This window comes from Stigmatopora nigra, chromosome 10, assembly GCF_051989575.1.
Source record: "Stigmatopora nigra isolate UIUO_SnigA chromosome 10, RoL_Snig_1.1, whole genome shotgun sequence".
NCBI lineage: Eukaryota > Metazoa > Chordata > Actinopteri > Syngnathiformes > Syngnathidae > Stigmatopora > Stigmatopora nigra.
The window spans coordinates 13463365-13475868 of record NC_135517.1 but is presented as its reverse complement, the minus strand read 5'-3'; the positions used below and the strand labels follow the sequence as shown (position 1 = coordinate 13475868).

General features: G+C 39.2%; 3 protein-coding genes across 3 annotated transcripts; 2 read left to right on the top strand and 1 right to left on the bottom strand.

The window, feature by feature from the left end:
* The first annotated feature begins 6 nt into the window (after nt 1–6).
* On the top strand, nt 7–6487 carry tfe3b (transcription factor binding to IGHM enhancer 3b). The gene is made up of 9 exons (XM_077725821.1): nt 7–289; nt 1397–1622; nt 1700–1927; nt 2356–2451; nt 3093–3204; nt 3307–3363; nt 3449–3524; nt 3636–3783; nt 3909–6487. The coding sequence occupies exons 2-9, from the start codon at nt 1431–1433 to the stop codon at nt 4374–4376; spliced, it is 1377 nt and encodes a 458-aa protein (XP_077581947.1). The 5' UTR covers nt 7–289; nt 1397–1430; the 3' UTR covers nt 4377–6487.
* LOC144202801 (uncharacterized) lies at nt 5826–7957 on the bottom strand. Its single transcript, XM_077725828.1, has 4 exons — nt 7806–7957; nt 7158–7281; nt 6880–7083; nt 5826–6806 (listed from the first exon to the last, which is right to left on the bottom strand). The coding sequence occupies exons 2-4, from the start codon at nt 7237–7239 to the stop codon at nt 6529–6531; spliced, it is 564 nt and encodes a 187-aa protein (XP_077581954.1). The 5' UTR covers nt 7240–7281; nt 7806–7957; the 3' UTR covers nt 5826–6528.
* A 284-nt stretch (nt 7958–8241) lies between these two features.
* On the top strand, nt 8242–12295 carry cxxc1b (CXXC finger protein 1b). The gene is made up of 14 exons (XM_077727244.1): nt 8242–8396; nt 8821–8936; nt 9020–9120; nt 9211–9350; nt 9468–9623; nt 9789–9935; nt 10018–10131; nt 10216–10394; nt 10516–10723; nt 10813–10923; nt 11071–11120; nt 11199–11295; nt 11388–11540; nt 11631–12295. Exons 1-14 carry the CDS (start codon nt 8394–8396, stop codon nt 11775–11777), a joined length of 1722 nt encoding a protein of 573 aa, XP_077583370.1. The 5' UTR covers nt 8242–8393; the 3' UTR covers nt 11778–12295.
* The last annotated feature ends 209 nt before the right edge of the window (nt 12296–12504 follow it).

Here is a 12504-nt window from a genome sequence, read left to right as displayed (position 1 = left end):
TTTTCTGGGATTTTGTGGCAATTAGAACACGTTTTAAACACGATAAACTAGTCTGTGGATGAGTCATTTAGTAAACAAGGTAATGGCATTCCGATAGTCAACAAGTTCCGGGTAAAAAGTCGGAGTATGACCTCAGTGCGTTGGCCCGAGGTAAACAACGCTGCTGGGGCCGGAGCGGCCATGGCATACCTCGGCTACTCCTTTTGAAGCATCGACACAAAATGGACAGAAACACAGAAGACGTATTGGATACCTGGCTGTGATCCCGTCGAACTTTATTGCTCTTTCAGTATGTTTTCATGTTACATTATTACCTTTTAACGCGCTAAGCCATTAGCAATAGCTCATCCAAGCATTAATAATCATGGCTAGTTGGCTAGCACAACAACTTCCCCTTTTTGAAAATGGACAAAAACAAACCGCGCTTATTCCTAAATATTAAAAAATCGAGATATAAATGCATATGTTTTAGTTGGCCGCTAGTGGATAACGTATATTGATACAATAATTAGTCAACACAAACCTAGTTGTCTACGATTTCACATCGTTGACTTGCACTAAAGTCAGCACATGTAATTTATTACATAATATTTATTATATTGATATAGTAGTACACCATGTTCACTTATCACTTACACACGTATGCAGGAAATTTGGGTATGTTTATGACACTAATTTAGGTCTTGGTACGATAAATGGATACTGGAGTTTCCCAAAAAGAAGGATCAAAAATAATGAATATTGCTTTGAAAAGTGGTCTTTATTTAGTGGCATCGCTACCAGACATTAAAACCTTCCAAATTTATACTATATCTTGTTGAAACCCGTTCATGTCAACAACCCCCGTCCCCCCCTTTATGTCACCCCTACCCTGATGTAATCAATCTCTTAGTCTGCCTAAAGAATGTGTTTGATTAACGATTAAGACTGAAAAATTGTTCTAGGCATTGCATTTTTTTCACTACGTTAGAGTGGGTTGTCAAACATTTACCCTTTGTGTTTTATTTTGGAAAAATAATGCCATTGTTTCAAATAACTCTTCACTGCTGATTCGATTGTGTTAAAATTATCATGTATTGTGTTAAAAAAATCAAGAAAAACAGTAAGGAAAACATGACATAACTGATTCATTTTATATTTCTTTTACAAGTGCTCCAATAAAATTATTTTGACTTTTTTTTTGCACGACTCGTTATTGCAAGGGATAACGACTTAAACCTTGATTACACTGATTCTCAAGTGGGAAATTGGACATCTGAACATTTATGATTGTTCATAAAAAACCCCAAAATAATTTCAGTTTATTTATGTTATAACCAAAATGATGATGGTATTGAGTATTGCTTTGACTATGGATATCATAGTTCTGCTTTTAAACTGTCTCATTTGTCTACAGGTTTTTCCTTGGATCTTGCACATTGTCTTCAATCATGTCGTCTCGCGTGTTGATGCGGCAGCAGCTGATGCGAGAACAAGCTCAGGAGCAGGAGAGGCGAGAAGCACAGCAACAGGCCTCTGCCTCTCACCTCCGGTCCACCGACACCACTCCCGCCATATCGGTCTCCCTGCCTCCAAATTCTGCCCGCCCCCCTGCCGCCCAAGTGCCCGTGGAGGTGTTAAAAGTAAGCCTGGTGCTTTTTAAGTTTTGCCTCTCTCATTGCATCAAGTCTTGTTTTTAACTCTTGCTTGAATATCGCAGGTGCAGACCCACCTAGAAAACCCTACCAAGTATCACATCCAGCAGGCACAAAGGCAACAGGTGAAGCAGTACCTCTCCACCACTCTGAGTAACAATGCCGTTACTCAGACACTCGGTGTGTCGCCTGTGCCACCACAGTGCAGCTCCGCCCCTGAAATTACCCACAAAGCCAGCAGTGCCCCCAACAGTCCGATGGCCCTACTTAACATCAGTTCCAACAAGGAGGAAGTATGTCAAATTCCCTTTTCTTTTTTTAAAACAACACATTGCTGACGCAGCAGTTGACACAGTCTTGCCAATAGTTGCCTTTCTGTTGGTTTCCAGTGTGTTTTTTTTTTCCTTTAGAGAAGTCAAGCCCTTTGTACTTAATTACTTTTTGTTTGTTCTGCAGTGATCTTACGCCAGGCCCCACTTTCATGCCGCATGCAATTTGTCATATATTTGTTGCCTTGATGTCACAATATGATGATAAATACTGCACCCGCATAGTAACCGTGCCAGTTCTCCACTTGCACGTCTGTGACATTAGGCATTTTATTTTTCCACACAAAGTGGCTGCAAAGTCCTTATGGCATATGGCTGCTTGGATATGATATAACAACAATACACTTTACTTACACTGTAACATGTGTTCTCACTCATCTACTTTATTTCAGATAGAAGATGTAATAGACGATATAATTAGTCTTGAATCCAGTTTCAACGACGACATCATCACTTTGATTGACTCAGGTCTTCAGTTACCAAGTACAGTAAGTTTTAAAAAAAAAGTTTTTCATGCTATATTCACCCTCCAGTCTGAAATATGTAGAAGAAAATGAATCTCTGTAAGTATAGATGCTTTGTTTTTAAATGAAGTGAGTGTCTTTCAACTCTGTGGAACTGAGGTGCAGTAATAGCCGTTGGAGTAAATATATGCCTTTGACACTTCCTTACCATTTGTCACGAATGTGCCGAGTGGGTGGGGTTAACATCGAAAAGTAAACCGAAAGAAGTCAGACATAGTGTTTAAAGCTCATTAAAACGTGGATTGCAAAGATCCCACCTTAACCGGCGCAAAAGGAATTGCCAAATATTTGCTAGCTGAAAGAAAATGAGGATTATGGTGATGTTGGAAGAAAGAAAAACAAAGTACTGTGAGGTAAAAACACTTTGTCATTTAAAATCCTGTTGTAATACTATTTATTTATAGTTCTTGGGGTCAGCTGACCTTAAATTACGTGGAAAAACATTGTGCTTGTACAGTTAGTGAAAAAAAACCCAATCTATTTTAGAACCTAGAAAAATTGTCCCTTGAAATTTCTTTTTGAGGAAGTCATACTTTTTACATACATATTCTCTTCACTTTGGCAGTTGGTTGCAACTTTTGTAAAATATGTTTTGTTTTATTTAGCTCCCTGGAAATCTGTTGGATGTCTATCATAGCCCTGGAATGGCAGCCCCTAATTTGGCTGTCAGTAACTCCTGTCCTGCTGATCTTCCCAATATAAAAAGGGAAATTACTGGTATTGTCAAATCGCCGCCTTTCCCCGCCGTAGGGCTTGTGAAACTTCAATTTTAGAATACAACCTCAGTCTAACTTCATGAAATCCAATTTTCTCTTTCAGATGCCGATAGCAAAGCTTTTATGAAAGAGAGGCAAAAGAAAGACAACCACAACCTGAGTAGGTTGAGATATCTTAGTCGAGTTACTTTTTAAAGTCAACAGAAATACGTGACCATTATTTCCACATTTGGTGTTTTTCACAGTTGAGAGGAGGCGGAGATTTAATATAAATGACCGCATAAAGGAGCTTGGTACTCTGATACCAAAGTCAAGTGACCCGTGAGTGTAGCCTTTATTCTTACTTTGCTTTACTATTCATTCAGTCAATATCCAGGACACTAAGTTGTGGTGTTTTGATTTTACAAAATTGACTAATTTTACTAACACCAGAGAAATGCGCTGGAATAAAGGCACCATTCTGAAAGCTTCCGTGGATTACATCCGCAAGTTACAAAAGGAGCAACATCGAGCCAAAGATATTGAAGTCCGGCAGAAAAAATTGGAGCAAGCAAACCACAGTTTAATGTTGCGTATCCAGGTTTGTTTATATTTAAATTGAAACAAAACCTTCAGCAAATGCCAGTTTTTCTATCACATCATTTCATCCCGCACCTGTAGGTGACAGATTTCCTCACGACATTTCAATTGTCCATAATCTTTCAGGAGCTGGAAATACAGGCCCGCGTCCATGGCCTTTCTTCCAACCACAGCGTCTCCTCTGGCCTGAGCTCCAGTCCTGCTTTGCTGCAGCAGCACCAGCAAACCCTTCTAAACGGCCAGTCCCCAAACCCGAGCGCAAATCTGGCATCAGGGCAGAACTTCCTCGGTCTGGGTGTGGCGGCTACTGGACAGTCTCTGCCCACTGCTTTCCTCTCCCCACCTTCCTCAGACTCTCCCGCCGGAGTCACTATTAGCAGCCCTTTGGAGTTGGGCAGCCTGAGCTTTGCCGAGCTGGAAGACGCCTCCGCCTCGGCGCTCTACCCCGACGTTGGCTTGGGGGACATTCTCATGGACGATGGGTGCACCCTCTCCCCAGAAGTGGGGGGCGAGCCCCTCTTTTCTCCCTTGTCGCCGGGCGCATCCAAAAGCAGCAGCCGTAGGAGCAGCCTTGACATGGACGAAGACTTGTGACACGCTCTGAGTGGCAGGTGACGTCTGTCTCTAATGTTAAGTGAGTCTTGCCGTTTCAAATAAATCTTCCAATCGTCAGTGGGACTAATCTTCCAAATCAGTGTTTCCCAACCACTGTGCCGCGGCACACTGGTCAGGTGTGCCACGGAAATTTGCAAGAAGTCATGCAATTTAATATTCAGGGAGAAAAAAAAATATCAATACAACAAGATCAAAATTGAACTATTGCAAGGTTAAAACTAAAACACGATGAAAGTTAAATCATAGAATACAGTGGTATCTCGAGATACGAGTTTAATGCGTTCCGGCAACGTGCTTGAAACATAAAATACACAAATTTAAATAAGCTTTGATTACGATGCAGACACACTCAAAAATAAGTTAAATCTAACCTTACAGTAAACTTAATTCTAATTTAGTTTCAGATTTTGATACCTTTCCTGGCTCTATTTGCCCCGCCTCCACCCTGAATTTCAAATGCAACTTATCAAGGGTTGTTTGCTTTTGTATTCCCTTCAAAATATTCCAAAAATGATGCACACAAATGTCCTCACAATATGTTGAGGTTAAAAACATGACATTACTTATTTTTGCTAGTTGGCCAGAGTCCGGAGCCATCAATTTCTGGTGACATTAGATCAGTGTGAAAATGTTGATTTTTGGAATAATTTTGGAGGTTTATGTGATTCCTGGTGATAAAACTTTAATGAGAATGACTATTGTTAATATAGGCGACATTGTTTTAAATTAAAAGACTTTCAGATGGTGGCATCCCTTGAGACTTTTTCAATTCAAGAAGTGTGCCGCCGCTCAAAAAAGGTTGGGAAACACTGCTCTAAATGTTATTGACGATCCTATCGGGAGCCGGTTGAGTGATTACGTCTGGCTGTGCAAAAATGCAATAGTATTAGAACAGAATATTGCACACTATCGGGATGCTTACAGACAATATATTAAGATGTTGGCAGATTTTTTTAAGAATTAAGAGTAATATACTTTTTTTGCTTGAATTTAGTATGTGGTCATAAATCAAGAAGACTTTCTTGGCCTTATTAATGTGACAGTATTGGCAAAATCCAAAAGGTGCAGAAATATGTTTTATTTTTTTACTGGAATCAGGGTTTGCACAGGTGTCCTTGTTGGTTTGTTATATGTTCTATAATATAAAAGGGATATTACTTGGCCCATTATGAAATTGTTTCCCTCTTGGTGTATAAATAAGGCAATTTTATTTTCCAGAAATTCATTGCACCTTATCTCAGAGTCTATGCATTTTATGAGAAATCATTTTTAACGCCATGGCACACAATGGGTGCATGTGTTTCTATGAGCGTTTAAGTTCAAGCAAGAGTCAAAAGTGTAGCTACAGCGCAAATTAAATAAATTAATGTTCTATTTTTTCAATCTGCTCAGCTTCCCAATAAAACATAGAGGAGAGTTTGATTATTTCACAACATGGCTGCCGTTTATTGTATTTTTGATACCCGAATAATTGAATGATGTGCCGTTTGTTTCTTGTGACTAATATTTGTGTTTGTGATTGTTTGTCTTCATAACCTTGGTGATCGCTGGCTGATTTTACCAGATCTTTTCATATGAGTATATACTATGCTTTTGGGGGTGGGGGTGTAAAATGATCTTTAAATGCGTAGTTTTTTTTTTTTTTTTAAACAAACCACTATTTTACAGGTATACCTTGTGGTAAGGATAAAAAAGGCATTTCATTCATCAGATGCATCATGCAAGTTGGAATAAATGAATATGCACTTGTCCATGCATGTTTTTTTGTAATACTGGGGCACTGTATAATAGTAATTTGTTTTATCAAGGTTTTAAAGTGGTATGATTGGTTGTATTTGCAATTTTGAACTAAACTAAAATGGCCCAATAATTTTTTTTATCTACATCGCTGCCTACCCCAGAAATTTAAATACTCCCAAGTCAAATTTTACCTCAAGTTAAGTGTTGGGTCCTTCTAAAATCAAGCACCAACTGAACACCATTTTTCCTTCTCTTAATATGCCGTATTTACTCAACAACTTTTTGTGTTACCTGTCCGCTGTACATGCTTGATTCAGTGGCTTTGAGTAAATTGGATCAAATTAACTATTCTCTCATGTGTTGAAGTGAGTTTGTCTACTCGTTCCCGAGATTAGTGGTTGAGCATTCGAGAGATTTCCATGGCTATATCCAGGCACTCAGTCGTCTGGAGACACTGATCGCAGATATTGCTGCCATGTTGGCAACAGCAAAGTTCATGACCTCTGCATACATTACAACGTTGAGCGACATTCAGGTAATTTTGCACAGCGGCGGGCGGGCAACAGAACAGGAACGAGCACAGGCACTGGCTCAAGCCTCTGACGGTCGCCAGGACACAATCCAGTGGATGGCAGAAGAGGCAGGCCAATAGGATTGGAGCACAGACATCTTAGGGAAATGTCAAGTAAATTGAGGTGAAAACTTTATTTGGAGAGCTGTGTTTCAAAATTTGATCACTTACCATCTTCATCTGGGGGGATCATGTTATAAGTGTCAGTTCTTGGCTGTTTTCGACTCTTCTTGGTAGATGAAATTGATTCTTTGGTGCCTAACGGCAACAACACGGGCAATATATACGATTTTTCTGTCGAATTGAAGCCATTCAAAGATCTTATTTGGTCAAGTAATGTGTTATCAGAGTTTTGCATGTTCTCTTCATGGTTCTCTAAATAAAGCAAGAAAAGAATGTTATTTTTTTATCAGGCCCCTTTTTTTTTACATTAAAAAAAATGTTTTTACCAGAAATGTAGTTGTTTGATACAGTAGGGCTCTCCAAGTCAGTGGTTTCTCTGGTAGAATTTGCTTTTGCATCCATGGTCATTTATATTATGCTTCAGTTTCATAAGGTGAAAACTGAATAAAGCTGGGGTGGAAAAAAATACGAATTTCTTTGACATGGGTGACTGAGAACCGGAGGCATAGTATCTACTGATTACATTACATCCGTGCTGCATTGGCTAATGAATGAACATCATGGAAAAAGGCAGCAAAGTTAATCTATTATTAATATCCATTTTGGAAACTTTTTTTTTTTATAAAAGGCTGTACATCCTTATAATGTGAGGGAACTTAACTTTGCCTTTCTTTAAATACACATTTTCTCAGGCGCCTTAATTCATGTCAAAAGGTTGACATTTTCCTTTAAAGTCATTCTACGAAATCAGAAGTTATTTTAAGTGATTAAAGGTTTTTGATGGTATAGAATGAAAACTTGCCAAATGACATTATTTTGACCACATGTTTTATAAGACTTTCTGACCTGATCAAAGGAGTTATTTCGTGACTACATACTTTTATTTAAACTTTATTTAATTTTACAATTAAAATCTCCAATTCAAGAATATGCCCCTCACAATAACAAACAAACAAAAACAAGATTTTACTTACCTGGCATGACATTTTATAGAGGGAATGGTGCAAAGAGCTCCAACATATTGTTTCTTCTTTTGTGATATATCTTTCACAATTTATGTTCTGAAAGTCTTGAGCTCTAAAGCTATACATCAACATCATACAGGAACTCCTCCTTTCCCCTCATATCCTGCCTCTTATGGATATAAGTGTGTGAGTGTGTGTATGGGCATCTATGTAAATACACTTGTGTGCATAAAAATACAATTAAAATAAAACAAAACATCCATGCAAGTGTAGTTAAAATAATTCACAGGGTGAGAACTTATACTATACTGTTGCTACTTTCACACAATTATGATAAACCAAACTTTGTAAAAACATTATAGATTCATATAAATCTGCAAAATTGGTGTTCTATACATTAGCAATTCACATTCCAGTCCAGTAGATGTCGCTAACTCATTTTATGGGGGTGTTGTCATCAGTCAGTTTTGATGACGTAGGCATCGTAGGTTGAAATTATAGCTAGGCTAATGTTGAATATCCCCCCAAGTGGTGCTGTTTTATTCCAAAAAGCTGCCTAATTTACCTCTTGAACAATTCTGAGCCAGTTCAAATACAATGGTAAGTGCGAGTGTTTAATTACTTTTATTTATTTATAAATATAAGGTTTAAACGGTCATATTGCGATTCGTTGGTAGATATAAACATGGCCTAACTAGACACAAGCAGTACATTACCGATATAAATAAATATCGAAACCTTTAAACGGACTGAAATGTCAAATCTTTGGTGGCCACACGTTTATCAAAGAAGTGATCACGTTCCTTGAATTTTATTTTTTAATGTATTAGCATGTGGGTTGTCAATTGGACAGTGTGACACTTAACTGTTACGTGACAGTGAACTTATCTCGTCTCATTTTGCATGCAATTTCTGGGAAAACATACAAACTCCACACAGGTGGACCCAAAACCAGTGTGCTAACCACTCAGTTGTCGGGCCGCTCACAGTGAACTTATTCCATATTATTATTTTTTTTTCCTAGGAAAGCGAAGCATCTGATATGGACCCAGTCCCAGGACCAGAAAGCAGTAATATGGATTTGGAAAATTCCCCACTGTATTGTATTTGCAGAAAACCACACATCAACTGCTTCATGATGTAAGCACACCACTGCTGTTTCATAGTTTAGATTCTGATTAAAAAAATGTTCTTGAATAAAATGCTACCTTTGCACTTCTCAGTGGCTGTGATAACTGCAATGAGTGGTTCCATGGAAACTGCATTAATATCACAGAAAAGATGGCCAAGGCTATCCGCGAGTGGTACTGCATGAGATGCCGAGGTGATTCAAATGAGCAAGTTAGCCTAACATTTATTGACCGACTATGAAAAGTACCAATGGTTCTTGTTCTTTTCTTCGTCCTGCTACCAGATGAAAACCCACTGCTGGAGATAAGATACAGAAAAGAAAAGAAAAACCGAGAAAGGGAACCAGACTCTGATAGAACTGAAAGACAGTATAGCACCCCTAGTACTCCAGACTATCGAAGTGAACGACGACGTGGATCAAAAGTAAGTTTTCCGCGTTACAAATAAGCATTTTAGAACAAAAATATAGATAATATAGATATATATCCAGCTTCTTCATCATTGCTCGCAGCCATTATTGTCTTCATCTTGATGTTGCAGGTCAAGCGTTCTGTGCGAATGTGTGGCGAATGCGAGCCCTGCAGGAGGACTGAGGATTGTGCACAGTGTGACTTCTGCAAAGACATGAAGAAATTTGGTGGTCCTAATAAAATAAGACAAAAATGTAGATTCAGACAATGTGAAGTCCGAGCAAGGGTATGTTTTAAAATTACACCATGTCACAATGCTTTATATATTGTACTTTCCCATAGTTAAACGGAAAATGTTTATTAGAAAATTGCAGAATTATTTGGCAAGCTTGCAAGTAGCCAAGTTTCTTGTGCCACGAAGTGGAAAACAATTCTTTCTTGTGAAACACAGAAAATGCTACGAGTCAAAGAAGAGAAAGAGTATTTGCGCGAGAGAAGACAGAACTCCCACCACAGAAGACGGCGTTACTCTGAGGACTATGACAGCGAGGCAGATCTATACCACCAATACAAAGCATCACGGTTAAACAGAAGAATGGTAGCACTCTTAACACGTTCTCTATCAAATATTTTTTTACCTTCCAACTATAGAATATGCTCATCCTTCTGCTTTTCACCAGGGATGGGCGACGGATGACGACGATGACGATGAGGGGCCTTTCAGTCCCGTCTTGCGAAAAAAAGCCGTGAAAGTCAAACACGTCAAGAGGCGAGAGAAAAAGTTCGACAAGAAAGTAAAACATTTGCCTAAAGGTGTTTTTCCCCTCCAGTAGTGTGGTCACAACTCAGCAGACGGGGAATGTTTTGAATCTGTTCAGAAAGAGTCCCGGCGCCACAAACAGAAGCAGAAGCACAAGGACAGAAGCCGACACAGTGAGAGGGGCGACGTACGAGATCATGGTGGGCGGCATCAGTGTCTCGGGCCCAACTGTGTCGAAGCTACCAGGGCAAACTCTAAATACTGCTCAGAGGCATGCGGCATGAAGTTAGCCGCCAAGTAAGAGCCTTTTTTTTTTAAATGAAGCGCTGAGAGTAAATTCATCACACGCTAGGTACGCGGAATTCCAGAACTACTCATTCTAAATAGTTTACCTCATTTGCGTGTGTCTCCGCTGCAGTCGAATCTATGAGATACTCCCGCAACGCATCCAGCAGTGGCAACAGAGTCCCTGCATCGCCGAGGAACACGGTAAAAAGCAACTAGAGCGCATTCGTAAAGATCAGCAGAACGCCCGTTTGCGCCTGACTGAAATGGAGCGTCGCTTCCACGAACTGGAGGGCATCATCGCCAAGGCCAAGCAGCAGGCTGTGCAGCAGGATGAGGAGGTAAAGTGGGATGTGTATAAATCATTTCTTTAGTTGCTTTGGTGTCCTCATCTTTTTTCCCCCTCATATTTTTTGTCCATTCTCATCAGGTGAATGAAGGGGAGGGAGATGACACAGACCTCCAGATATTTTGCGTGTCCTGCAGCCATCCCGTCAACCCAAAAGTTGCACTAAGACATATGGAGAGGTGCTATGCAAAGGTGAATATGTTGTACATTTCAGCTACTGGGAACCACTACTCCGCTGGTGTCAAAGTGGCGGCCCGGGGGGCCAAATCTGGCCCGCCGCATCATGTTGTGCGGCCCGAGAAAGTAAATCAGGAGTGCTGACTTCTTTTATTTTGACAGTATGAGAGTCAAACCTCGTTTGGTTCCATGTATCCTACAAAAATCGAAGGGTAAGGAAAAGAAAAACGAATGTATATATTTTCTCCCAGTTGAGCTGCTTCACAATTTTTGTTTTTCCTCCTTCGCAGGGCAACAAGACTGTTTTGTGATGTGTACAATCCACAAAGCAAAACCTACTGCAAGAGACTTCAGGTTTTGTGTCCAGAGCATTCCAGAGACCCCAAGGTTAGTGCAAGAAAAGTACAAGTACACTTTACATAACTTTTTGTGATATCAATATTTTTTTCCCTTTACATTTCTGACCCGCGTTTTCCCAGATTCCTGTTGACGAAGTGTGCGGCTGTCCTTTGGTGAAAAATGTCTTTGAATTGACTGGAGAATATTGCAAGGTGGCAAAGCGAAAATGCAACAAGCATTACAACTGGGAGAAGCTCAGGAGGGCTGAAGTGGACCTGGAGCGAGTTCGAGTGGTGGGTATTGATTGTTAGATATCGTTCAAACAAACTAAACGTTGCATAATTCAGAGAGCTTAAGTGTCGATTTTAATTCTCAACCCACAGTGGTACAAGTTGGACGAGCTCTTTGAACAAGAGCGCAATGTAAGGACCGCAATGACCAACAGAGCAGGTCTACTCGCACTTATGTTGCACCAAACCATTCAGCACGATCCTCTGACCACAGATCTTCGCAGTAACAAGGATAGATAGGGGGAGTAGTTTGTACGGAAATGTATGTGTTCAGGGTTTAACTTAAAATAATTGTACTAGTCTGAAGTCAAAATAGATTATTTTGTATGTGTATTGGGTCATTCTGTGTCAAAACAACCAAAATTAAGTAACTCGACCTATTCTGATTTTGATTATGTTGTTTTTTTTTCTTTGGGAGATGATGCTATTGACTTGGAAAACTTAAATTCACATTTTCAGAAAGATTGCGACAAGGGTTTAAAATGAGTTAAAGAGGGCATGTCTCCAGGAATGTTGATACATTTGTTTCTGATTTGGAATTTGATTTTTTTACAGTCACAAGTTATGTCTGCAAAGTTTCATCAAAATTGGAGGTGGTCGGGTTAAAGTGGTTGGTAAACATGGAATTACCACATTTTTTATTTTACTTGGTTGTATAGTAATTAAATTAAATTGGTAAATTTATATATTTTCCCAACTTCATCACCTAGTGTGTTTTTTTATATGAACACACAAAATAAATTGATTTTAAGGATTCACCTTTGCAGTATTTTTATAAATCTAGTTTGTGTTTTACCTGACTTTCTGAAGCCTTATTTGTATTTGGTATATGGGTGATATACATTTTTTTATTTTATCAAACTAGATTTAAAATGCTAATTGATATATTTTCTGATTTACAGTATTTCTATTATTTTTAGTCACTACCTTTAAAGTAGAAAAAGTCCCAGAATTATGTTGACAAAAT

Excerpts from the sequence above, each read along its gene's own strand:
- cxxc1b (XM_077727244.1), top strand. Across the intron at positions 8,937-9,019 it reads CACATCAACTGCTTCATGAT|TGGCTGTGATAACTGCAATG; the intron begins GTAAGCACACCA and ends TGCACTTCTCAG. Across the intron at positions 11,121-11,198 it reads TATCCTACAAAAATCGAAGG|GGCAACAAGACTGTTTTGTG; the intron begins GTAAGGAAAAGA and ends CCTCCTTCGCAG.
- tfe3b (XM_077725821.1), top strand. The coding sequence starts at position 1,431 with ATGTCGTCTCGCGTGTTGATGCGGCAGCAGCTGATGCGAGAACAAGCT. Across the intron at positions 3,205-3,306 it reads TATAAAAAGGGAAATTACTG|ATGCCGATAGCAAAGCTTTT; the intron begins GTATTGTCAAAT and ends TTTCTCTTTCAG. Across the intron at positions 3,784-3,908 it reads GTTTAATGTTGCGTATCCAG|GAGCTGGAAATACAGGCCCG; the intron begins GTTTGTTTATAT and ends ATAATCTTTCAG.
- LOC144202801 (XM_077725828.1), bottom strand. The coding sequence starts at position 7,239 with ATGACCATGGATGCAAAAGCAAATTCTACCAGAGAAACCACTGACTTG. Across the intron at positions 7,084-7,157 it reads ATCAAACAACTACATTTCTG|AGAACCATGAAGAGAACATG; the intron begins GTAAAAACATTT and ends TGCTTTATTTAG. Across the intron at positions 6,807-6,879 it reads GATCCCCCCAGATGAAGATG|ATGTCTGTGCTCCAATCCTA; the intron begins GTAAGTGATCAA and ends CATTTCCCTAAG.